The sequence below is a fragment of the Rhea americana genome, unplaced genomic scaffold (genome assembly GCF_003343005.1).
Source record: "Rhea americana isolate MKP2758 unplaced genomic scaffold, rheAme1 scaffold_9, whole genome shotgun sequence".
Taxonomy (NCBI): domain Eukaryota; kingdom Metazoa; phylum Chordata; class Aves; order Rheiformes; family Rheidae; genus Rhea; species Rhea americana.
Window position 1 is genome coordinate 10,257,135 of NW_028187088.1, and position 26,965 is coordinate 10,284,099.

A 26,965-nucleotide genomic window follows, 5' to 3' on the forward strand; every position below is an offset into this window, starting at 1 on the left:
GTTTGAGGCTCAGGAGTCTTCCTCTCTCTGCTTTATCCTGACAGCTGATATCAAATGGGACATTTCAAACTGTAACAAAACTTGAAGGTCATTTTCCAAGGGATATCCCTTAACCCAGGAACAATTCCTCCTGCACCCCAAACTTGCTTAATATTCTGTGTAAGCAATAASGTGTACCTCAGGCTTTTTCTAGATGCTTTCTTAGGATACTGCATCAGTGCAAGAGACATATATGATTTGTRTTACTTTCTGTTCCTCAGCAGAATACAGCAAATAGGGAAAAGGCACATCATTGATGAGAAATTTTCTTGTTTGCAAAATAACAATGATAAATTTGCAGTTTTCTGAAATTTACACCTTTTAAAATTATTCTCTGAATAATTTTCCCAAGCAATTTTTCTGTTGATCATTTATATGCCAWCTATTGCAAGTGCTCAGTCTTTAGAGCAGAGGAGCGATGGCTGTTTTTATTTTAGCACACACCATTTATTTTCTTCTATGACTGCACAGGAACTGTGCTTGAAATCAAGTTTCTACTCTGAATACYTGGACTTACAGCTCCAAAATTTTCCGTTTTCCAACATTTTTGAATTGAGAGTCCTGATGGCTTGAAAAAATGTCCCACATAACATTGGCAAAGCAGGATGACAAAAGGATTGTCAATACAATGCAAAACAAGTTTCTTATTTGACTGAATATTCAACAAGCATTTCTRAAGCCAAACTGTACTGCCTGCATTGACATATTACATTACACTTTTTTTTAATTGTGAATCCACATATGTTTTGACAATATGGCATGTTTCTATAAAAGGAATGAATAAGTATATAAAGAGCATACAATGAATACAAGTATTTTTAAGTGCCAGTTCACCACACTTTAAAAATATATTAGGTTCTTGAATAATTTAGCTGCTATCTAGCAACTTACTGCATTGGAGTTGCTGACAATCAAAATATTAATATGGGTGTGGGTTTTCCGTCTTCAGGGCTGCTGTGGCCAGTACTATGCCACCCCTTTGGGGCACTGCACTTATCTGCTATTCAGATCAGTTATATATGAAGATGCTTTTTGGATTAATTGATTCACTGTATGTTTTCTTTAAAACTAAAGAACAAAAATCCTAGTTATCCATCTTATCAGCTCACGGAAGAACAATGTTGCAGCCCTCATCTGAGCCATATCCAGGGATGGTACTCGCCACTTGACCTCAGACCTTCCTGTCATTATGGATTTGTCTGATGATCTGGACTSCTGGCTGAACCATCACTGACTCACCCTGCTCAGGTACTGTGGGACTGAGCTCCTGTTGGTGAGGCCATAGCCCTGTGTCTGCTGAGCCATCACCTCAGTTTGCARTACCCCTTCCCTCAGGGAGCAACTGACTCTTGCTTCTCTGACACTTTCACTCCCTGGAAGGAGTAAAGAGCATTATTCCTTCCACTACRAGGTCAACATTGCTGTAAGCATCAGTTTGGGAAAAGAAATTCATTTAGGAGGTGTATCTTCCCATAGCACATGCTACTACTAAAGCTCACCTCCACCAGCTGAAAGGCAGAAATGAACCCACAGAGCCAAAAAATACCCAAGGAAGGTCAAGTCCAGAGAAACAACTCCTATTTGTCATTGGATCTGCTCATCTGGAAAGAAAATGTTCTCTCCTGGTTGAATAACACATAGGGTAACAGTGACATATTATGGAACTTTGTAAGGAAGAAAAGAGCCAGATACTCACACAGTGAAGGAATCGGGGGGAGCTGAGACTCTCCTCAGGTCAGCAGAGTGCACTTTATGGATACTAAGGCAGCAGGAAATGAGTAGCCAAGAGAGAGGCAGAACAAAGTGTGGACAGACAAGGACAAAGGTAGGGGAGAGACAGAGAAAGAAAGAGTGGAAGAGAGAGAAAGAGAGAAAGACATACAACATTTAAACAGAAACAAAAGGAATGTGTCACATAAGTTGAATGAAGAAACATGCAGAGCTTCAAGATCACATCAGGAAGCCAAGAGCAACAGAAACCATGCAAATGGAAATTCATTGCTACATGTCACATTAGTGGCTAAAGACATGAGTAAAGAAGACTTGTGACAAGTTGGGCACATATCTATGCAAGGAAGATGAGGAGCCTCAGGATTTGTGTCCCACAGGCACTTAAAAATCTCAAGGCATCATACTTTGGAAGCAGGTCCAGAAATGCCAACAGAAATCAAAACTAAGATCTGAATGGATGGAGTTGTGTCTACAGATAGGCCAACGTTAACATTTGAGGGGGGGAAAAAAAAAAGAAAAGGAAAAAACCTTACTGGAGATTTGTATCTACAATGACAAAGTCATCTCTCCGTTCTTCCTTTATGTACCTTAGAGAAACATGCATTTCATGTTGCATTTCATATACAGTGGCTTTCAGGGCAGACTCCTTTAGTGTTTAAATTCAGACGGTCCCTCTATTTCTCTGAAGTGTATGGAATACGTTTAGTTGTAAGTTATTCTCTCTTCTTCTTTCCCTTCCATCATGCAGAACATTCTTCCCCAATCCAAACTAAAAGCCAGTGAAAGGACAATATGATGTTCTGGGGTTCAGAAAGCGATCATTTACTGAAACTTACTACGAAGCAGACTAAACTATGGCTTCTAGTAAGAAAATGGCTCTTGGAGAACTGAGCCACAGCATGACTTCTTATTTCACACACGCTTTGCTATCATATGCAAGGCCACATTCTTGGCCTGATCACAGAAAATCAAACTATATGTTATCTTTTTAACATATTCCCATGATCAACAATGGAGATTCAGGAAGCAGAACTTAGCTGGCAAGTCTTCTAAGGGATGGAGAATTGGAACATAATTCACTCCTATAGTAAAACTGAGTCTGCTGATCTGACTGCAGCAAAAACTTGCTGTTGCTGGTACATTTAGCAAATGTGACGGGGAAGATGAGTAGAGAAGACRTACAAGAAGAAACAAAACTTACCATTTTTCCCACAATCCTACCATCTGCCTCATTTCAATCTACATCCAAGTGTAAACAGTATCACTTGATCCTGCATATTCTTTGCTCCTGAAAAGTTGTTTCTGGTTTGAAACACTTCACTGGGTCATTAGTTATTACCATTATAGAATAATCATTGTAGGATGAAGAGCAGATTACATCTGCCTTTTATGTTTGGACAGCCTTCAACAGAAACAAACTAGAAGCAGCGCTGTAAATATATCCACCACACAATGACTTTCCTCCACTATGCTCCAACTGCAGATTTTAAAATTATCCCAAAAGTACAAAAAACACAAACAAGTCATCCTCAGCTGGCTAAGGTATCCATATAATCTGGATGGCATATAAAAACAGCTTAAATTCCAAAATGAAATACTGAAAAGTGAATGCTTAATGAACAATGAAGAGACAWATATTATTTGTAGCAACTATTCCTTGAATAATTTGAGATAATTAATATACTGAGAAAAATCACTATTACTTTGTACACAATTCTTCAGTGAAGAAAAGATGAGGTAAGTGAACACAACCTTAATTGCCAGCAATTTGCCCAGCTCAGATAAAATGCAGTATGTGAGATATTTACTTTGTGCCCTAATAACTTGAATGAAGCTGCTTGCATTGCTGCTGCCATCAGCAGGAAAGTGAGGTTTCTTCGATTCAAGTAGCTCTGCAGAAATACTAGTTTTGTATTCCTCAGTCTGATTCTACGGTCAACCTTTTTTAAGGACTATATCAGTCAAATACTGCTGTTTAATTTTGCCGTACACTTTGAGAACGGCAAATTATTCAGTAACATAAAACAGAGAGACTGTTAACATCCAAGACTGCACAGAACTACACAAGGTAGTTACTGTGCAATTAGAAGGTGTTGGAAGCACAGTAGTGAGAAAATGAGGGAAAGCAGGTCAAACAGAAGACTTGATCCCTTTTTCTCATATGCGAGTTGTCCAAACTGCCAGCAGGCACAAGTTTTGAAGGGAAACAGTTGCAATCAGAAAGGTCTGCAAGGTTCATGGTCAGAAGAGAACAATGTTTCTAAGGCTCTGCTCTCTCCAGAGAAGGGTGGAATCTCTGTTCTTCTCACTGTAGCTACATAAAATACTGACTCTTCAGCCTTACGATACTACTACTATGGTAACACAAATGCATCCACAAGGCAGACGAAAAGCTAATCCCTGTAAAACCTCCAAAAAAAAAACACAGAAAAAAAAGAATAGGGTACAAAAAAATTGGAAACAAAGTGTAAGGCTTCTTAAAAATCATTTTTTTTTTCTACTTATGACACTAGATTAGCTAAAATTTCAAACAGAATTCCCACTGCTCTCCTTATCCCCCAATAACAAAGCCAACAGTAACAGCAATTCTGAGTTACTGTGATGTGAGATAAATTTTTAATCACTTTCTTTGCGAGGCACTCAAGCACAGCTACCTAGCAATTGCAGGGATAGCTCCAGAACTCATTACTATTCTCACACATCTAGCAATGATGGCTGTCTTAAGAGAACAATCTATTGTGTTCAATCAACAACAGTGATTTCTGGGAGATTTCAATGGATTGAAGAGATACACTCCAAATATCAAGTTAAGAAATGTAGATAAATGTGCTTAAAATTTTTCTCTCTGTTGCAAAATTCTACAAAGCACTGTTAAACTGAATGAAATTCTTACATGATTAAATGCATCCTAGAGTTTTACCTTTAACATACCATTTAGGGTTTATCACACCAGGAAATTCAACTGATATTTCTCATTTCCCTTCAGCACCTGAGACATATATACGTACACACATACACATACACCATTCTGGTTAAATGAGACTGAGACTAGAGTCCCTGACAAATCACTTATATTTTTCTGTAACAGAGGTCTGTAGACAAATAGCCACATCAAGGAATTCAGACAGTAATATAGTCTGACACACCACATTCAAATCCAGCTAAATAGCAAAGGATATTCTTTTGACAATTGACACACACCAGGAATCTGTATTTCCCTACCACAGTTTAAATTCCGATTGAAGACTCCAGGCTTACTTGTGCTAATTATCAAATTGAAGTGCCTGGAATTCTTTCTTTGGTTTACATTATCCTGCTGCAATTTAGAAAGAGATGCCTTGGGATTGCTCTCTGCTTCACAAACGAGTAGGAGTCATGGCTGGATGAAACTGGGCAGCAGTGCTCACAGGCAATAGCCTGTTATTCTTCACTGTTCAAGAGAGATGGCTATATCTTATGTATTTTTCAGATAAATAAGAATTGCACCTTACAGATATGGGCTTCTACTGAAGCTTAAAGCTTTAGTCTCAGTAAGAGAACACAGTGCTACACTGAACAGGAAGGTGTTGGAAGTAACCAGGGATGCTTTGGTTACATGAACAGATTAACAATCACTGAATGACAAAGCTCTGAGGGCTAGAGTTAAGGTTTGAAGAGAAGCAATGTTTTTCACTAAATTATACAGTTGGAAAAACCAGACAAAATCAGCAGACACCTGAGAAGAAAAAGTTGTGCCTGAGACCTTGTCTTTCTTTTCCAATTATGTGAGTTAGTCTAATGAAAGGTATTATCTCACTACAGAAACATTGCCTTACTTATGCCTGGTACCATAACAGCTGCAGCAAAAGCCCCGCCACTCCCTCCTTAGAAGAGCAGAGCCCTCAGTGCATAGTTGCTCAAATGAAATGCGGATTCTCAATAACTTTATGTCTGTAGGTCTCTATATACCCTAAAGGATAGCCTGTCTTCAATTGCTTTAAGAATACTTGATGAAAAAATAGCAACAGCATTTATCACTCACCTTAGCAGCAATGAAGGAATTCTGAGAAGTACAACAATCAGTGCTACAGAATAATCTAAATTATTTTATTGGGTGAACAATTTCATAGGTCATAATTCTAATATTAAATTATTTTTACTGTTAAAATACTTCTGCAGTGCTTACAAATAAGTTTATAAAAGGAAAGCTAGTCCTGTCTATTCTTTTCAAATGTTCCTGGTTTCCAGTTATTCTAGTTTTTCTGTGTTCTTCACATTACTTCAGTGCTACCTTCACCTCACACCATGTATTTTCTTTGTTTCTGATCATCATTCCTTACCAGTCTCTAGCTGGGAGACAGACATTCTAGGAGAATCCAGATTGTCTAATACTAAACTTCAATACTACTGTCTTCTGCCTTTGCCCACAGAAGACTAGTGAAAGTGCTAATACTTTTACCTATGTTGTACTGAATTTTCTCATCGGATTTTAATACTGGGCCAGGATTTCCTATAAAGTGCCCTTTCCAGTCATCCAGGCCCTTCTCTATTAACAATCCCAGGCAACAAAGACCACAAGATGTCCTGAGCAACTCTTGATTGTGGCAATTTGTTACAGGGTCTCCAATGGAATTAACAATTAGATTAATAAAGTTCAGAAAGCAAATCATAAGAACTTCTTCCAGGGAAAATGGCATTTATATGCAGATATGCCATAAGCTTTACTAAGAAGCACACCACTGAGCCTGCACAGACCTCTCTGAATGAACAGCTGAGAGATTCAACATCTTTCCAAAGGCAAGGCGGAAGGGTACCCAGAAAATTAAAGAATAAAATAAAATCAGGTAAATATTTACAACTCAGTAGACAGGATGTTCAGAGGGAGGTGTGAATTTTTCTTTTTAAATGCACTGCAAGTCCAGTYCATGCAAAATCCATGACTGAATATACTGCCCCAAAAGCACCTCCTGGCATTAGGACATGCACAAATCCAACTTACTCATTCAGCAAAGGCATGGACGTTCTCCTCTTGCTCTTCTGTACCATATTGGCCTGGTTCCTTAAGGAGATGCGAATGAGTGAGGGAGCTAATCGACATGGCTCTCCATCCACTTGCATGGGGATAGACTTGTATGTTAAAAGTGTCACCTCACGGCACTGATGCAACCTCTCTCCATGACCACCCACTTGGAGAGCAGCCTGTAAAACAAGAGCAGGAAAGAGAACAAARACACTTCAAAACAGATATTTGAGGCACTTTTAATCTCAAAATGCATCGTTTTGCTGACAYTGTCCTTTATAAAGCATTCCAAATGCAAACAAAGCAGTCCTGCTGTAAGTAGCTTATTCTATCACATAGATATTTACACATTTATCAGACTGCACTTGGAAAGCAACATCATTTGCAAAGTTGAAGAATATAGTGCAAAGCACTCACTAATGTTAAATGGGTACTTACTAACTTTGTAGAAATAGCAGTCCTCCCTAAGCTAAGCTGCAAGAGTAAGTTTGCAATATAGGTTCGTGTGAGTACCAAAGTATGGTATAGTTGAAGCTCTGCAAAGTGTCTGTATAAGGCATACTAAKGAGATACAATGATTGTATTTTTACTCAAAATTGAAAAGTAAGACAAAGTTTCACATAGAAAAGTGGTTTGCCAAAAGCAGATGAAACAGAACAGATACCTAATTGTATGCTTCGTTACTTTATTACATGCTTTGTTACTTCAATATGCATCAAGCATATTATACACATACATTAAAAAAAAAAGAGAGAGAGAGAGAGAGATACAGACATGCATAAATGCATACCTGTGTTCATTCTTAAAGATTTTAACATTTGTTTGCCTGAGGCAGAGGGGATTTGTTTGGTTTTACGCTAATTGAAATGCTACTAATTATTTGCTGTTTAAAACAAGAATCCTCATTAGGTACATCTGAGAGACAGAAGGATGATTTCCCCTTCCTGAAAGAAATATATCCCTTAATATGAATATGATGCACCTAAAATCTTTCTTATGAGAGCTTACACAGCAACTCAATATCAAGACCAGACAGACTGAAAAGAGTAAGCAAATAAATACCTGTTAAAGAATTTATTTGGAAGAAATGAAAAAGTAAGAGGGCTTTGGCAAAGAGGGAGCGAAAATAGTACCATCCTGTACAATGCCTACATCTCTTCGAGATTCTAACTAAAGTTCTCTCTGCAAAACAGCCAAAACAAATAGCAGAAACAGAGCAGTATAGTTAAGCTACTTGTCTTTCACCTAGTTCATCACCCTGCTACCTTACATCTTTTCCTGATTTAGCCTTTTCTTTTTAACTTACTTTCTTTTCATAGGCATCACCCCACAAACTTGTCTCCTTATTCTAATTGTGAGGCCACCTTGCAACTCAAGTTAGAGGTAAAATTTCAGGAGAGAGAAGCAGGGAGAAACAGATGCCAGAAAAACAAAAAGATGGAGTCTTTTCTAACGAATCTAGCAGATTCTTCAGGTTTTACGCAAACTCATTTGGGCAGAATTAGAGATACGATTATTACTTATCATTGGTCAGATTCAAAAAAATGCTTTATTAACATACTATAGCTGCCTGAACAGAAGTCAAGACCTTAATACTCCTGCACTTCATGCTTAATATTATGGATCAGCTAACATTCATAGCACTTAATTCTTACAAAGTGCTTCTTTTCGTCAGTCTCACAGACCTTCTGAAGTGTGGTCAAGCACATTTGGGAGTCATATAGAGCAAGCTAGGATTATAGCTAGAAGTTTTAGAGTTGCCACGGATCCTCAGCATTGCCACTAGTGTAGACCCTCATTTCTGAGCTGGGGCTCCTTTAGAGAGAAATGGCAGGTCAAAGGAGCCTTCTGTCCCAACTGAAATTGCTGGTAGCTTTTGAGATCACTCTAGACACTGTGATATTGGTGGCAAACCCAAGAAAGACTCTAGCTCAAAACTAGCTAAACATAGTTTATTTTTTTCTGTCAACAATAACCAAAAATTTCTGTTTTTCTTGATGTATTTTTGATCCTCAAGAAAAAATACAAGAAATCAACTTTTGAGAATATTAAATGTGGTCATTGAAATCCTATGTATTCTTGGTACTTTTATAAATSTTTATCTGATTTCCAAGAGATAACGTCAGCACCATCCGTTAAATATAGCATTTTAAGCTGTCGAGTATGACCCAGATTGATGCACAACTTCAGGATGTGGACATTGCCTTCAAAGACTGTTAAGTTCCAATTCTCTACACTGCAAGCAAGCTGCAGGTCACTTCTACAGCCTGATGATAGTTACAGTATTTTTCATTTCCTTCAAATTGGGTATGTTCTTTTTTGTTCCAAGACAGTTGACAATATACTCATTTAGGTAACATAATTATTTGCTAAGTACTACTTCTCTAAAATTCAAAAGCCAGATTTTCCACACTATTTTGAAATAAACATTTTTATCTGTCAAAAGAGTTCATTTTTAAAAAGAAAAATATTCATTAAGACATRTAATTTCATACAAATTTTTCTATTTGTTTCTAATAGCCCATTTTACAAAAAAAAATTTAACTTTTATGCTATAGATTGAAATATACAAAACCTAATGAAATAGCAGTAATTATTTAATTACACTGTTTGCACAGTAAAAACAAGCATACATGCTGATTTTTACTGTAATAATCTTTCCACTTAGCTTCAAAAAATTTTAAAGCMCTCCTAAACACGTACAAATTAGCAACTATTTGCAAACAAAGWTTTAATCATTAAATAACAATTCTCTATTTTTTTTAACTATAATTTGTCCTCCTCATTTAAAAACTAACAGCAAAATACATGTTGGCCTCAGATGAGGACATGGAATCATAGTTCTTCTTCAGCAGTATGGATAAATTTGCATTCTATAATGCTGTCCACAGAATACACTAATTTTTGGATCACCTGCAGGTATCACCTGCACTATACTCACCAGTGAGGCCATGGTAAACCCAATGACTTCAATGTAGCCATCATCATGGCGCTGAGGCTCAAAGTCTCTGTGATCACCAGGGTTTCCCCAGGGCATTGTGCCAGCACAGTACCTGCAGGGAGAGGTTTGGAAAATAAGGCTTGAGAAGGCACACTTGTAATTTGCCCTGATGCATCCTGACTATTAGCCTGACTTTTGGCCTATTCTGCTACCCTCCAGGAGAAACACTCAATATCTATTCCAGATTCAGTTCAGGAACTGTTAGAGTTAATGCTAGCAAGGACTGGACAAAAGGGAAAACCAGTTTCAAAGCTGGTTCAGTATCCACCAAATTTCTCCACCATGATCTTTACGCAAACACATTTGGGCAGGATTAGAGATATGATTATTACTTATCATTGGTCAGATGCAAAAAGTCCTTTATTAATATACTACATGATCTTTGGCAGGTTCCTCTGTGAGTTTCTCCGCGACAGAGGAAAATGAGGAAACAACAGGTAATGCAGCAAAGCAGAAGCACCTTGCTCCGCTTTCTGCGGATCAGCTATTGAGCTACATTTGCACCTTGGGTGCTTTGCTGGAAAGCTGCTTTTCTCCTTTACTCAGCAGGCATGGGGCTGCAACAAGGACTCTAGCCTGTAAAACCCCATTTCCTCTCTTCCTGCTGGTTCAAAAGCTCTATGAGCAGAAGAAATGCAAAACAAGACAGCTTGAGGAGGCAGAGGAGAAAGAAAAAGAGGTAACAGATGCAGCTGTTGCATCTTTATCTTTTCTGTTCTTAAAGAATGGATGTAAAAGTGATCTAAGAGTGATAGAGGGGGAGAACTCTGGAAAGGTGATAACTAAGTAGAAGCTTGCAGTGAGGACAACACAGGACTCAAAAAATCAAGTGCTTGGGACTGCATGTGGAAGAAAGTGGTAGGTTGTCTAGAGAGCAAGGGAGAGACAACTTTTAAAGATATGTTATATTTCTATTTGCAACACCTCCTAACATGTTAAGAAGCAGCATTTCTTTCAACAGGCCTGGTGCTCTTTACTTGAAAAATATTGATCCTTTCCTCCCTCCAAAACTCTCCTTCTACTTAAATAAAAGACCGGACRGCTGTGTCTGGTTTACTTCCTCGATTGCAGGTTACATGCACAGCTTTGGAAAGTGTATTGTCAATTAATCATTTCTACCATCCCTCTATCACAAGACACTCAATTTCTTAAAGGATATTCTTGCTGCACCATACACTCCTGTCCCATCCTGTATTGCTAACTAACAGCATCTACTTCTCAAGAGGCAGAGTAGCAACAAGCTTTCTGCACATCCACCCAACCTAGAATAACTTGCAAGTACCCTTTCTCCCCTCCCCTTCTATTTTGTGACTCCAAACATCTGTCTTGAGCTTACCTGGGTATGTTTAAAAACACTATACACTGGAACTTCAGCTCCTGGATCTTTGGAGTCAGGTCTGTGCCATCACACTACAAAGCCAAAGTGACAGAGCTGAATGGGGCCACAGACAAGAGAAGTGTTGCTGCTTTGTAACAGCTTTCCCAAGTCTTTCTTTGGAATCKGTTTCAAATGCCATGCTCAAAACTGAGAAGTAACGGAGCCATTAAACTCTCACCTCTTTCTCTCCTCATCCTCCCCCGCCCTTGCCCTTCCCACAATACTATCCCACAATTTCCTATACTTACCACAACTTTAACATGTTTGGATAAATCTCTTGAGCTTCTTTGCAGAAAGTCTGAGAAGGCTGCCTGCAAGACACAGAAGTAGTGCAGGAATTGTCATCACTGTCTTCTCACTTCTCTTTCCTCATTTCTCATCCCACCTCAGGGCTTATCACCAAATGCCATCCTGCTGTCAAACCTATCCCTTCTTGCTCTCAGTAGCACTATAGGCTAGATTTCTTTCATCAACACTTAGTGATCAATACAAGATTCAGATTCCCCAGAGGAGAGAGGAAGCAGGATCTATTCATCTGCCCTGCAACTTCTCAGGTGTGACATTAAAATACTACACTTCCTCTTTTAAGAAGTAACCAAAGAATGTCCCTGAGCACCCAAAGAAGTACACAAAAAATCCTTGCTCATATATATGTTTCTATATTTAAGGGACATGGGTATTGTCAAAGTTATCTAAGCCCAAAAAGACGTATTATAATCATGCATTATTAAACCAGTGTGCTTCTCTCTATTTTTTTTTTTAACAACTTCACTTTAGAATAATGTTAGTGTTGTCCACTTCCCCTGAACACAAAACTGTGTAATTTTATTTGCATATGAAAATGAGCCATGCCCAAAGCAGATCTCTGTCTTCCATTCACCATGGCCCTACATCCAAGACTACCCCTCAAGGCCTAACAGATAAAGGTAACTATTTGAGGAATTTCTCTAGGAACCTGAATGTCAGTGTTGCTTACATACTGACATAATTGAAGCATTTTGTTGAGAACCTTAAGAGCCAGAAACAGGGGGAGCAAGATATGATCAAGCACTGTGAAACAACAGTGTTTCAGGCACTTCTCAGCAAGCACGTATGTCATTGCCAGAAACAGCACATACACACTTTAAATGGTAAAAAGAAAAAAAAGTCATGAAAGTGAGGGGGAAGTGGCATGATAAAACATTTAAACAACTAAACGAACATCATTCTGCAAGACAAATTATAACTCACCCCTGCATAAAACATCTTATTTCTAAATCGGCTGTTGAATTTCTCTGGATTTGCTTCTGTGAAAGGAGAAAGGAAAAATATGAACACCCTAATAAATACAGTAGGTTCCATTGTACCTTTCCATTCCCTACTAACACTATAGGAGCTTTTTAAGACAGGAAAAGATTTCAACATATTTGGCTTCAGCTATGATGGTACATACTGTGCATTTTGTGCTTTTAGCACACACTGCTCAGTAAAAATATTAACATGAACATATTTTTGCTGCACAAGAATTCAGCATCTCTGCCATTGTCTGTTATCAGATTTTAAACACTGTTCTGAATTCTTTCCAATTCTTGCAGAGTGAAAATAGATGGAAATACAGGCGAAGAGATAACACGAGTATAATCATCATTTAATTTAGTATCTCTCAGATTATTCATTTCATGATTCTGCAGCATGTTTTCCAAGATTTCCAAGATTTCTACCAACATAGAAGAGACCTCTTTAAGAATGATTACAAATCCATGAAATACGAATCCACRCTCTGAAGCAGGACTAAAGTATTGGAAAATTGTAAAATTAAAAAGGACACTGAATTCTGACATGTTCAAAAGAGGATATTTAGAAGGTATTGGGAACAGACATCCCAATGCAAATACTTCCACAGCAAACAATAAGTGGTTACTCTAAAGCCTATTCAGAAARCTATTTAATTTTGATTAGACTCCAAGTTACAGAGAATTTTAATAGTCCAGTAGTATTGCACATCTAATGGCTAATTATTCTCAACGTTAAAATAAATGTTTTCCCCCATCTTGAGCTTTTCTGGCTTCAACTGCCAACTGCTGAATTTTATTATACATCTGTCTGTTAGATTAAATAGTCCTCAACTATCAGGTATCTTCTCCCTGAGTAAATACTTACAGACGGTGATTAAATCACCTATAACTTTCTCCCCAATAAGCTAAATGGAGCTCTGTTAATATTCCAGCATAAGACACGTTTCGCAGAATACAAGTCATTCTCGTGTCTTGCTGGAGGTTGTTTTCCTACTCTCAGGCATCCAGAGATTSCTGGAGCAGTCCTGCTGATACCATATTCAGTGGGAGCACCAACTGCCTTTTCTTGCTCAATCATTCTCTACTAAAAATGCCCAAGTGTCAGGTTAGTCCTTCTGGCCAGAGCATCACACTGATGTGAACGCTTCCAAAGTACTTCATCTGAAAGGACTGTTTATAACAATTTATCTAGTTCTCTTTGGAGTCACACAATCTCACAATACTCTCCTCCATTTGGAAAGAGTTACATACTTCGCAGTTCTTGTCTGGTTGTGCCCAGCTACTGTATGATCCATCTGTTGTGTTGTGGGTGAGCCTAGAAGGCAGAAGGCACTCTTCTTAAAACTATTAAACTGCTTATGTAGTCATCTTTTATCTGCTTACTGAACTGAGAGGGGGTTTTCAGTCTCAAAACCCAAAACCAAGAAGTGGGAGGCTCCTGAAGGCCCAGTGCCCATGCTGTATGCTCTCTGTCTGACCTAGAAGGACAAGTCAGGCTGCAGTGACCGTYTCTATGTGATGAGTGTGCTGGAGAGGACAGGGGGGCAAGCTGCCACTGCTGTGTTTACCCCTAATGACTCCAGMTGGAGCCATCCAGGGCACTGGCTCACACACAGACCTCTCTGCAAATACTGATCTGAACTAAAGCCCTAGTTTGGAACTGGCTTAATGGAGAAGGACCTTTTCTGAGGACAGGGATTCAGCAGCCCTGCAACCTGTTGGATTGCTCCCAACTCTGACATGGTAGATGAGCATGTGAGGGAGGAAAGATTCTTACTACCATGCGGAATAGAACCTAGAGGTGATTAAAGTGCAATGCTGGCAATTGCTCCATCTATCCTCACCCTTCTCAAGCCAGGAAGGGAGTAGGAAAGGGAATGTGTTAGTGCACGGGAGGGGGCAAAAAAGGAGGGAGGAAGGTATCTGTAAACAGACAAACCTTTAGAGCTGAGGGGAAAATAGTGTGTCAAATAGGGACAATGTAAATTGCATCTTCTCTGCTTTACCARGGCAATAGGATGACAAGAGAGCGCACTGTGATTCTGGGAAGAGTCTCTACCCAGCACTCTTACTGAAGCAGCAGAGCTAAATACATTAATTGTGAGACTGGCTCACTGGCTTTATCTAATTAATTGTAAGAAAGGTGTGTGGGTTGCTCTAGAAAAGGCCACATATTCAGGTTCTGCTGAGACACAGCAGTCACTGTTTGTTCTAAATACAACAGCTGAGCAATCTCCATAGCTTGAAATGCCCTARTAGGCTCAGAGTGTTAAAAATCAGTCTAATTTGTTTTGCTTTTTTTAATACTGTATGTGACTACGATAGCTCCACACAGGCAACTGCATACAACCACTTGTATTGCAATTGTCATTAAAATAGTGTAAGTTTTGCTAACGTTCACTGACTTCAGCAGAGTTCTGGATTTTTATCAGTTCAAATGAAATCAGCATCTGTCCTACACTGATTAATTCCACACAAAACACAATAAAAATCACATCCCAGCAACACTTCCAAGGCTATAAGCTTTTCTCTCCTAAAACACATGGGGATTATTTTGTATATTTTATAATTCAAGAGGGTGAGGAAATGCCAGCACTAATGACTAGTAAGAGCAGACACTCATGCTATGAAAAGCTCTCCTAGCTATACATACCTACTTACAGACACCTGGCTCTGCCAAATATTTTTTCACTTATGTAAATTTTTAAAATGCTGGCATCTCTGGAATAATATTCATTCTTTATAGGGCTCCACAACTTCATTATTTAGTAATGCCTCCATTAAGTGAGAAAGTAGCCATGCATTTTATCTATACTGTATATTCACAGTCACATTAAGAATGCATGCTGATATGCATTCATAAAGAAATGCATACAGCTGTCATCATTTCATTTCTGTGCCCTTCTGTGGCCCTTCATTATTATTACTAAAGCTTGAAGCAGTCTTAAACATTATAAAATATGCATTAGCTCACTCAATCTTGTATCCTGCTCTTTATTTAGCATGTCAGAAGGGTGCTATCTTTTCTTTTTTTTWAAAAAAAAATGGCATTGTGATAATATGAAAGCGAAGATAAGGGAGGCTGCCATTCACAAGAAAAACATGTACATGGAGCTGAAACGACCAAACACTGAGTGAGGACAATTGAACAAGGTCCATTTACACAGGCACACTTGCCTAAACCATACAAAGAGAGTAATTCACGTCAGTCCCAAGTCCACCTGCTAAGCCACATTTGGATCTGTATGCTGATGGCTCTTGTGCCACCCCAAGTGGATGAATAAAATGCAACAACAGCTAGAATACCTGACAGTTTTGTGGACTCTATTAAAACCTTTCATTTGCATAGATATACTCTGGGCTTGTACCAAGTTCAATGATATCATGCTGTACTCATCCATAGGTAACAACTGTTCAGTTTGAGAATGTGATTATCTTCCTGTTGCTCTCCTTCTTCCACAGCCTCACAGGTTTTCTCCTCCCTCAACCTTCACACTGTTGGGAAAACTTACATCTGACTTGCATTTGGTTTTCTTTATGCTCTTACTCTGACAATCTCATCTCAGCATTAGCTTTCTCTATATCTATACTTAATACATCCTTCAGAAGCTCAAAAACTTGGAAAGCTCCCCTCAGTTCCAGTGAATCATCGTTTTGCTTGTATGTTTTTTTCATTTTTTAAGATCACCAAGACATTTTATATTTATGCAATGTCTTTAAGTAATATTATGCATAAAATTGGACATATTTGCCCAAGTATGACTTTCTAAGTCCCTTGGAAACCCAGGATATAATCACTTCACAGCTTACAGTCTGTATCTTGGATTTGTATGTTCTAGCATAATTCCTTTTGAATTATAAGCAACAGGCTCTAAATTCAAAGCCATTTGCAAGTCATAAAATAATTGCCCATTCCCAAGGTTAAGGAAATAAGGTTAAGTTCCTCTTACCTCTGGATTCATGGAATTCCAGTGTGACATGTGCATCAAATCCAAGACTGAAGTAATTATTGAAGACATTGAGTGGAAGCTGTAATTGCACAACAGAAAGACATGTGACAYACAYGAAATATTCCATGACACATCAGGACTTAATTGCTTTAAACCTGGCACCTCATGAAAAGGTTAGAACAAGAAAATGTAATATATTGGGAAAATATATGCAYAAAGCCACTATGAAAGCTAGTAACAGCTTATGAAAGATGATCAAATGCAAAAGTCTAAAGAATATAAATATATCTACAGTGCTTTATGATCACATAAGTATCTCTAAACACAACATCACAGGRTTCTTTCTGTATTTTCTCTTTGAGATTTCCTATAATGCTGCTCTGCTTATTATGTAAAGASAAAGATTTTCCTAATTGCTGTCACTATAAGCTCAGCATGGCATATGAAAGCCAAGCTGTGTTCTTCCTGATTCATATATAACTAGTAGCAAAAGAAGTCTTGTACAAGGAACTCTAATTCTACTGAGGATGTATGAGACAGAAAAGCACACATCTGGCCTGTTCATCACTGCACTGGCTCAGCAGGGCTATGGAGAGAGAAGGCAGAGTCCAATACATAAACTAGAAATTATAACCAAGAAGAGGAAAATGATTCTTATATTCTTACCTTTACTGAAAGTTGCTTTCACAGAATCATTTTTTGATGAACACCACACTTCCAACATCATCTGTCCAAATGACAGATTACTGTAAATGTGGCCCCTCCCATAATAAAGATTTTCCCATCCTTCAGCTCTCAGCCTAATGGATATCTGCGGCATATAGAGACCCACAGAGAAGGAAGATAYACAAATACACCACCCTTTGCTGTAAAGAAAGAAATAGTTTGTATCCACTATTAGACTCCTAAGGAATATACTTCTACATCCCCATTGATGTGTTTGTAATTTAGGAACAGATGTCAGTCATATGGTTGCTTCTCCAGATACGTCAATTTAAGTAGAGGAAAACAATGACCTTCCAAGTGATATGCCAAMTGTTTTTGCCAGAATTTCATTTTGGGTATAAATGTGCAAAGTCTGAGAGCTATAAATAACAATAACTGGCTGGTATGCATTAGGTTGCATATATCTTTAGAAGTACTGACACATCAAAAGAGTAGCAGAAAAAGATGCAGCTAGGAAATGAACTAGAAAATATCCCCAAAATACACTCTTAAGCATCCTCTAGTCTTCCTCTCCTGGGAAAAAGATGACTCTAACCTTACGTGCCCCATCCTCCAGCTCATCCTGTGGCAAATCAGGGTTGCGCTCAACCTGGAGATTCCATCGGTCCAGCTGGACAATGGTCCCGTCTTCTACATGGCACAGGATCTTGGACACTGGCTCATCTGTGTAGCCCTGGTGGCAGAATAAGTGTCACCAGGGCATCAGCTGCAGGCATCCAAGGCAAAGCAAGTCACTCACCAACTATCTGTCAGACCTCCCTCCTTTCACACAGATCTAAAACATCAGATCAAGTGTTCCTAAAAACACCTCAAAAGTGTTCCTATGTTTTTATATATTAAGCATTTTGATAAACTGCTATTGAGGTATACAAGTCTTGCACAGGCACAGTAAGACCAGGATGAGAGCAAGTCAGAGTGTATTTTTCCTTGCCTGGGATATCTCTAGTGATATAGCAAAGGATAAATGCAGAGAAATAAATTTTAAACTCTATGCTGCCTAAATTAGAAGCACACATATTCTTCTCATTATTTAGTCTGAAATACCAATCAGATACACTTATCCACACTTCCATTAAAACAATTACATTATCTCGAATTCAAGACACCAAGCTGCAAACTGAATTAAATTGTTGTGYCTGAAGCAGACATTGAAACAGCTCTACCTGCTGTGTTAGCCAAAGGAAGTTCTACCTTATTACACAACTAATAATCAGAGCAGCAAGTTGAGAGGCCACACATAATGGTACCCGAATCAGCGCTTACCCCACCCCAGTTGAGGGTGCGGGCAAGGTCATTCCCAGTGCCAAGCGGAAGGACAGCCACAGGCGGCTGGGGGTTAAGTTGCAGCTCATCTAGGATGGAGAGGATCCAGCCCACCTATAAAAGAGGAAATGAAAAGAATAAATATCAAGAACTTTAAAAATGGAAAGAACAAAAAAAAGGTGTATTTTGATTATATTCTTGCTACACAAAGGTCAAGCAAAACAAAAGGGTGATGGAAAAAATAGGATATTTTAAATTTTACTCTACATCTCTGCTCCATATCTGAGGTTTCACATTTCAGAAAACAGGTACAGCAGCCTTCATGAAGCTCCTGTGCAAGCATAAGCTCTAGGATGTAAAAACTGGTTATCATTAACAGCACAGAGAGACACTGAGATAATGTCAACAGTTTCTGTGCTCCCTTTAAGCAGAAAACAAAAATATATAGGATTACACCCAGCATTGATAGGGCTGCTTAAATATTGTTCTGAAAAATACTGTACACAAAGGTGGATGAAAAATACCATGGATGCTTCAAGACAAAAGTTTAAATGGCCCTTAGGCTAAAGGGAACTAAAACCTTTGAGAACTTTCACGAAAAAAGGACATAAACAGCATGGTATCTCAGGGTACAGCCTACAATAAAGAAAATCAGGACGCAGATCAAGTCAAGCACAGACTTGCCCCCAGGTCTCCTGTTCCTCCAGGCCGAATTATTTCATTCTGCATAAAGTATAAAACATTTTGTATTTTGAACTAGAATAAAAGACAAATTGAACTCTAATGCTTAGGTCTGAAGGCTCTGGGTTGGAAAGGTGTATCTAGCTCTTTTACATTGTAAACCACTGGCTATTTTAGAGCAATAGTTCTCTTTCCTCTTCCTATTCTGGACTAGGGAAAACTTTTAAAATAGAAATTTAGCAAGAAGGAATAAGTACTGCAAAATATTTGGCTTTCATTGAATGGCAATTTCCAAAGGTGAAGTGAAGTGTTGCTGAAAAAGTTCTAAAATTTGCAACAACTGAAATTTTTGCACTATTTCCTAAATTATTTCTTACCTTTATCAAAAAAGGAGAGAATCTGTGTGCATTACTTTTAGACAATGAATTAAAATAAAAGGGTAGAATTTGCCCTAAAATCTTCTGTCCTGACACCAGTGTTCAAAGGTAAGATTCAGTCTCTACTTAAGAAAGACATAAAACTGAAATCTGACTGGAGCAGATCAGGGTTTTTCATGACAAACGTTAATACGATTTCAAATAGATTCCTATCCAATACCAGGACGGGAATGGAGGTTCATGAAAGGTACTCAGCTTAATCTAAGCATTAGGAAACACTTAGAAGATGAAGGATGGGTGATGGAGATGGGTGGCCTGACTGATGTAACAATCAGTTGCCTATCTGGTAGTCTTCTAGRGTACTTCTTTCTCCAAGCCTCTTCACGAAGAAACTTAATCTATATAAATAGCATTTATCAGACAGCTATAAATCATAACCMGTTGTCCAATTAGTAAAGCATTCATCTGGGATGTGATCCCACATTAGAGCTCATTGTCTGACAACAGTCATCTGAATCACTTACCACTCTCATGAGCCTGGATTCTACCTAATGTGCTTAAGCCTATCACAAGCACCATGACAGGACTAAGTACACAGGTAAGTAATCCTCTACTTTTCAAAAATCTGTCTTTAATTCTTGAGAATAAGACACAAAGTAAAGAACCCCTAGAATGATACCTTGGCCCATGAAAGGCTTTGGAAAATTCACCAATGACTTCATTGATGGCAGGACTTCTTACAGAGCCCTTTTTCATTAGACCTTTAACAGTGCCACTGAATTAATCTGTACACATGTGCCTCAGTCTCCCGCTGGTTCAGGTAACATTACAACACTAACCACTTTTGTAAATGCTTTTAAGAGATAAAATGAAATTACTCATGTATATTTACAACATAGCTATTTAAMTTGAGGCTAATCCTAAACCTTGTACATTATGTTTATAATCAAGGATGGCAAAGACTTTCATTTTCCTGTAAACAGAAAGCTACAGCTGTTTGGAAACTGAGCTTTCCATTCACACCCTGGAAAAGAACAGCAAGATGATGAAAAGTTACAGTAAGTTCTGATTCACCTCAATAACACAAGGTAACATCTGGTCTCATTGAATATTCACTAAGTCCATTTGAGCCAGATTTTTCATTGCTAGATGTAATGGCTTTGGGAATAACTAAATATTAATTTGCTTCAAACTGAGCAGCAGCAGCAAAGGTAACAGCAAGTGCTCGTCATACTAATAAGAAGGTGCTGCCACCTATCGCTTGCACTGTTAAGCAAAGGGAAAACAAAGAGTCAGCATCAATGCAGTTGCATTCATTTCTGTATTAATACTTTCAGATCCTAGATTATCTCCTACTTAAATATTTTCTCTCTCACATGGAGACTTTTGTTGTAACTGTTCTCTCTTTGCTACAGCTTTATCTTCTGCCAAAAGGTCTTGAGATCTTGCACATCACTCAAGTAACGTTTCTGATTCAGTAACAGTAATATCTGACTGTTCCAGGTAACAGTAAGACAATAGCTGAATCACATTTTTCTTTCACCTTTGCAGAGGAAGCATTGGTATTATTAATTCCTACATCTCACATTTTAAAAGAACCCACAGCTAAACAGGATAATTCCCCCAATGATTCAAGCACAGATGGATGGAGGGTAGGCGTAGCTCTCTAAGAATAGGCTCCTGGTGCCTTAAATATCTACATATACCTAACATATGGTCCTTTCATACAATATCTGAGTCTTTCACAACCAACAATGTATTTTGCTTGCCATAATTCTTGTTAAAACTATTATCAATATGTGTTTTTTGGGGAGCCAAGCTTCACAGATACTAAAGGTTCTATTTTCAACTGTGTTTAGACACTCAAAGGCACAGAGTGAGATTTACAACATATTCCTACGTACTAGGAAGAATAATGAAATTATAATTCCTCCATTACCACTTGCAACATGAGATTGCAACTACAGCTACCAGTCACTTATCTGGTTTGGAAATGCATCCAGGCCTCAAACCTTACAGCCTGTCTACATCTGAAGGTGCCTGAGTCTGTGTTTAAATATCTGATCCTATCTAGCTTATCCAATCTTTAACAGGAATTCATCAGGAAAGAAAAATACTGAACCTGGATCTTCCAGCTCTCAGGCTGGCATTATGACCACTGTGATATTCCTCCTTACAGATACTTTGTAAAGAAAGTTGGAAAACTTAAAACACAGAGCAGATCCCGATGTCTAAGGTCAAATAGGGAGATAACAGCAGGGATGGAGTAATAAATAAGATGTAAAGACAACCAGCCACTGACTTTACTGCTAAACTCTCAGCAAATAGTGAGAGGAAGCTAGCAAAGGTGGTCTTTACTTTTTTAAGCTGTACCAAGACTTAATGCATAAAGTATACAGCCTACAAGGAGCTGTTAACAGGACTGCCACAAAGATTTGGTCCTATAACTAAGCAGCCCAGATCACATGGAGGGGAAAAAAAAAAAAAAAAAAAAAAAGAGAGAGAGAGATCTCACAAGTGAAATCTATGTTATCCAGCACTGCATGCATCACGAGGTAGGAAACCCATGACTTCTCCAAACAGCTACAGGAGGAATTTCATGTCCTGGAGATGACCACCATGCAGGCTGCCGTATGTCAGCCACCTACCGTCCCATCCCCGCCACAGGCCAGGATCCGCAGGTTTGGCACTTTCCTGTACAGCTCCAGCCTGGCATGGAGAAAGGGAAAATAAAATAAATAAATTAGTGAAATCAGTAAAATGATGGGGAACTCTTTTTATGCCTTTTGCTGAGTGACTAGGTAACTACCACATATTTTGGTCTAAAATATTTATAAATTTAGAGAGGAATAGAAAGCATATGTGTCACTGAGAGCTTCCACTCTGGGGGGGGGGGGGCACTCACAGCAGTTAGGCTATATTTTGCTCTGGAGATGACAAACTCTTCGAATTTTTTTCCTCCTATCTTAAAACAAACACGTGTAAATGTTAAGGATTTTTGTTGTTGTTGTTTAAACAAAATTTGGTATTGCTAGTCAGGATTTGCTGGGCCACTGTTCTTGAAGCCTGAAGAATATGACAGCTCTTTCAACTAGCAGTTTTACTTTTCTAATATCATGCAAGGCAATAATATCTAATAAAACTCTTTCTCTGGGCATCTGATCTAAGGTAACAACAGTAAAGCCAGAAAAAAAACATTGGTTAAAAAGCTGTTCTTTCAGTGGCATGAAAGGGGTCATAATGAAATATAACCCAATAAAGAGGATGTATTAAAATGTTGAGAGCCTAATGAATTGAAGGCTTGATCCTCCTTTAATTCTGCTACACAACTCTGAAAAACCATACAGCTACTTTAAGGCTTCTTCACATACTGAAGGAAGTAGCAGTGGAAGGCTTTTGGCAGGAAAAAAGGTTTTGAGTGGTATAAAAGCACAAATAGCAAATACTTGGACCCTCCTTACAGGAGATGTGATTTTACATGATTGCTATCCATTTTGTACTGCCTACCTTGTGAAAGCAGCACTGAACAAACACTTAGGCAACACAAATATTCTCATCTCAAATGCTGTAGGACGGTCTCTTAACCCTTAGCAATGAGAAGCAGCTCTTTAAAGACTGGTCCTCCCATGGAAAATGCTTATACTTTTAACTGCTGCCCAGGTAAATAGAGTCAGTTAATCACAGTGTGATTTTGTACCAAAGGATAGCCTGTTCTTCTACAGCTTTGTCTTGCTTTTCTTGGAATGCAATTCAACATCCTTTGTCTTCTCTTCTGTCACTTACTTTGGGCCTTCCCCAACGTTATTTAACACAAGGAACAACAAATTCTGACCTGAAAAATCACACCTGAATAACAGAGCATGAAAGTTGCCACACCACTCAGAAATGTGTTAGACTAGTGTATTGAGGCCACAGGTCCCCAAATACAGACAACACACTAAAGAAAGCAAATAAAAAACTTAGATCCTGGATCACCATTTGGCTTTCTGAAAACCTAGGCCTATCAGCATCAGTACAGTCCAGAAGCCCTTTGCCTGCTTTGCCAAGAGGAAGAGAATTATGGTCCACAGAACTGGAGGCTTGAGAACTTACGCATCTCTTGGCCCTTCCTGAGAGAGATCAAAGACCTGGCGTGGATTCAGATACCACATAAACATTTGGAGAACTTTGGTGCCCTGAGAAGAGAGAAAATTAAAGAAAGAAGAAATTATGAATATGCTAATGATCATTAGAAATAATACTATTTATTATTCACTACATTCAAACTGCTCTTCTTTCTTCTGTGCTTTATAAAGCAAACATAAAGCAATAAAAAGACAAAATAAAAAGTGTCATAGCAGATGATTGCACTATAGAGTTGTCATGTGATGCATCAGTCTGGGAGTGGGGAAGGGCATACATGTATACATACAGACTAAATTTAACTCAGATGACTAATGGTTCATAAGAATATAAATTCTGGGTCAGACCAAAGGTTCATTGCCCAGCATAACCTGCAAGAAGAGACCTCTGCTCTCCCACCATCCATAGCCTACCATCCACAACAGCAAAGAGCTGAACAAGCTTCTGGACAAAGTCACCATCATGCAGAAGAGTGTCCTGCCCAACATCCAGGGCATGACACTGCTGTGACTTCCACCATCATCAGCTTTCACTATGAAGCACAACCATAACCCTCTACCATTTCGTGAAGAAGAAATCAAGGAATCTCCAGGCTACAGCTGCCCAATGTCCCCCTCAGTGCAATGTGGCCAACACACCACCTAAAGAGATGATTTCTGCCTCCCCAAGCTCTAGGGCTTATATTCCACACACTCAATTCCCTTCTTTTGTATTCTGCCCACACAGAAAGTGGCAGGATGTCTTACTAGCAGAAGATGGCTAAGAGCCCCATTGGGCCAGCCTGTACTCCAAAGTAATTCAAAAATACATTTCAGACATAACCTAGGGGTCATAAAATGGAAATCTTTGATGGAGCAACATGCAAAGTTATGTTCTCAGAGCAATTAAAATTGAGTCATGCCTCTTCTACAGAGATGTCTGTCTGTATGTGACATGTAGCTATCTGCAGTTTTTCCAGCTCATCCAGAACTTGATGAGGTATTGGCTACATGTTTTCCCTTATTCGTATATTTACAAGGTCCCCTTTCAAGGACCTGTCAAGTTGCAGGACTTCCTTCTGACCCTGGCCAAGCTGCTCTTCACCACACAAGGAAGAGCTTGCTGGGGAAAAATCCAGAAGGAATTTAGGTCTCTCTACACTTCTTTGTCCTGTGATGTCTGTAGGCAAGAGTACCAGTGGGCAGTGCACACTAACTCCTTGTACATTTTCAGGGAGAAGCATACACTGTTGGAGATGCTCTGCTCTGCATCCCATCACCTTTTCACCATTTTTATGTTTTATTAACTTTTGACCTTCCATTTTCGTTCTTTGTTGCTATAATCACTTGCTTCTTCCCTGTTTCTTTTTCATTAGCTTCCCCTTCTTAAGGAGGGCTCTTCTGTCTGACAGCTTCCTCTAAGCAGAGAAGTGAGAAAAAGTGTCTAGGAAAAAGAGTAAGAAGAGAGAAAAACAATGTGGTGCTTCCTTTAGGAAGGCATCCAGCTATTTTTGGTTCATAGAAGTCCTGAGCCCACAGTGGGTGTTCCAGGAGTTTGGCAGTCTTCAGAATTTTCTCTTCTCTTCCGAATCCTCCCCTTGAACCCATGTAAACTCATAGCATCCACAGCATCCCATGGCAAGAAGTTCCACACCTAGAGTAGTTATACACTGTGGAAAGAAGCACTTTTTTTTCTTTATTTTGAGTCTCACTCCTAGCAATTTCCTTTGGCATCCTCCTTTATTCTTGTACTAGGAGATGAAGTGAACACTGGCTATGCTACTCTCCATGCCCTTAGACTTCTATTATATCCTACATCAATCTTCTCTTTCAGCTAGAAGTTTCTGTCTATTAAAAGGCAGTCAGATCAGCTGTTAAGTGAAAAGCATCAAAAGTAATCTGGAAAACATTCACTTTGACAAATTTTAATTCAAGAACMCTAGGAAAGAAGTGTGCCTTTGAGACTATGTTGGTCACTGAAACTTGGTTCTTTATGGTATATATAGATTTACAGTAGAAGGCCAGAAGAGTTTGTTTTTTGTTTTATTTTTTTTAACCATGATATAGAAATGTGCAGAGGTTTTCCAAGTAAAATTAAATCACTTGTAGGATAAAATAAGAACCTGAGAATTCTTTGTGAATCTCCATTTTCTGTGGAAAAATGAGGTTTCCTAAAAACCTCTGAACTATCATTTTAGATTCTTTCAAGAACTGGAAGATGAGAAGATGACTTCTCAAAAAATCAAGTATTTATTCAAGTGGAAAGGCTATTCAACACTAAGTGCCTCTTCTAAGTGGTTGCAGGCCAGTTGCATAAAACTCCCTGTATCTATAACTGACCAAAAACTATTTTCATCTGCAGAAACGTTGTTAAAATAAAACTTTGTAACCTCGATCCAAATGATGTTCTTACCTGATTCCCTCCACTTTTTGGATTGACAAAAACCAGTAGGGGTTTCATGAGTGGAGACGAGATAGGTTTTATCACAAATGGCCGACCCTTGTTATCCTGAGGAATAGAAGTAAGAAACAACTTTAATAAAAATTACACAAAGAATAAGTCTCCCTGGCATAACATATGTGCATCAGTGTTTGCACTGTGGAGCTTTGACAAAACCACCTCAGGTATTGAAAATAGTACTGCCAGGTTAATGTGGTGCTCAGCTAAGATTAATTTATCCAGCTGAGACAATTTACTAAGAAAATAAAGAGGGGAAAAAAAATCACCTCATGCTGATCCAAAATTATTTTTCCAAACTTTTCATAAATATCCTTTCTCCAAAAACAATTATTCATCCATTCCTATTATTGTGTCAGATAAATTTCTATTTTTATATGAAAAATTTTCCAATAGAAAATAAAATGATACAAACTAATTCACAAATTCCATCTAACAGACAAGATGTATCAGCACTTAGTTACAAATGATCTGCCCTTAACCTGAATGCTTGGCCTTGCTGACCCTCCTTTGAATAAATGTTACAAAATATGTCAATGAGATGAATATCTACTTGCAGAAAGTACTAAAAAGTCACCAAATAAATTTAGAAGCTAACAAGCAGTAGATTTTCATTAATTTGAAAAGAARTTTCCATGGCTTCTTTAAGTTCATGTGAATACACAGAAGAGCAGATATAAGCAGGTGTTTTGAAAGATATAGACCACTTAATGTTTCAGCAACAACCATAACTCTCAAACTTCAGAAGGCTGGTATCTCAATATTTTTTTTCTATTTTACAAAGGGATAAAATCCAGACATGCTGGAAATTGTTAGGACTTTAGGAATATTTCCTTACTTGCAGTAGAGAGAGCAGTCAAGTTCTCCCAACAGCAGAAGTGAGTCAGATGCAGATATGGTCAGGGTAACAACAGATTTACTATCCATCTCCAAGCTGCACTGATCAGATATAAGGGCAGTTTGATAGACGCCTCGAACAGCCCCAGTC

The 26,965-nt window shown here is 38.5% G+C and overlaps 1 protein-coding gene across 1 annotated transcript in view; it reads right to left on the reverse strand.

Annotated features, from left to right (window-relative positions):
* Positions 1-26,965, reverse strand: part of DGKI (diacylglycerol kinase iota) — a 177,371-nt gene that overhangs the window by 79,857 nt on the left and 70,549 nt on the right. The window contains exons 11-21 of the mRNA XM_085324112.1: positions 25,933-26,028; positions 23,512-23,594; positions 22,068-22,128; positions 18,362-18,475; positions 17,634-17,771; positions 16,373-16,451; positions 12,379-12,434; positions 11,397-11,459; positions 11,107-11,180; positions 9,711-9,822; positions 6,749-6,948 (exon numbers count right to left, since the gene is read on the reverse strand). Of these exons, the coding sequence (XP_085180238.1) occupies positions 6,749-6,948; positions 9,711-9,822; positions 11,107-11,180; positions 11,397-11,459; positions 12,379-12,434; positions 16,373-16,451; positions 17,634-17,771; positions 18,362-18,475; positions 22,068-22,128; positions 23,512-23,594; positions 25,933-26,028 (1,076 nt within the window). The remainder of the gene's footprint in view (positions 1-6,748; positions 6,949-9,710; positions 9,823-11,106; positions 11,181-11,396; positions 11,460-12,378; positions 12,435-16,372; positions 16,452-17,633; positions 17,772-18,361; positions 18,476-22,067; positions 22,129-23,511; positions 23,595-25,932; positions 26,029-26,965) is intronic.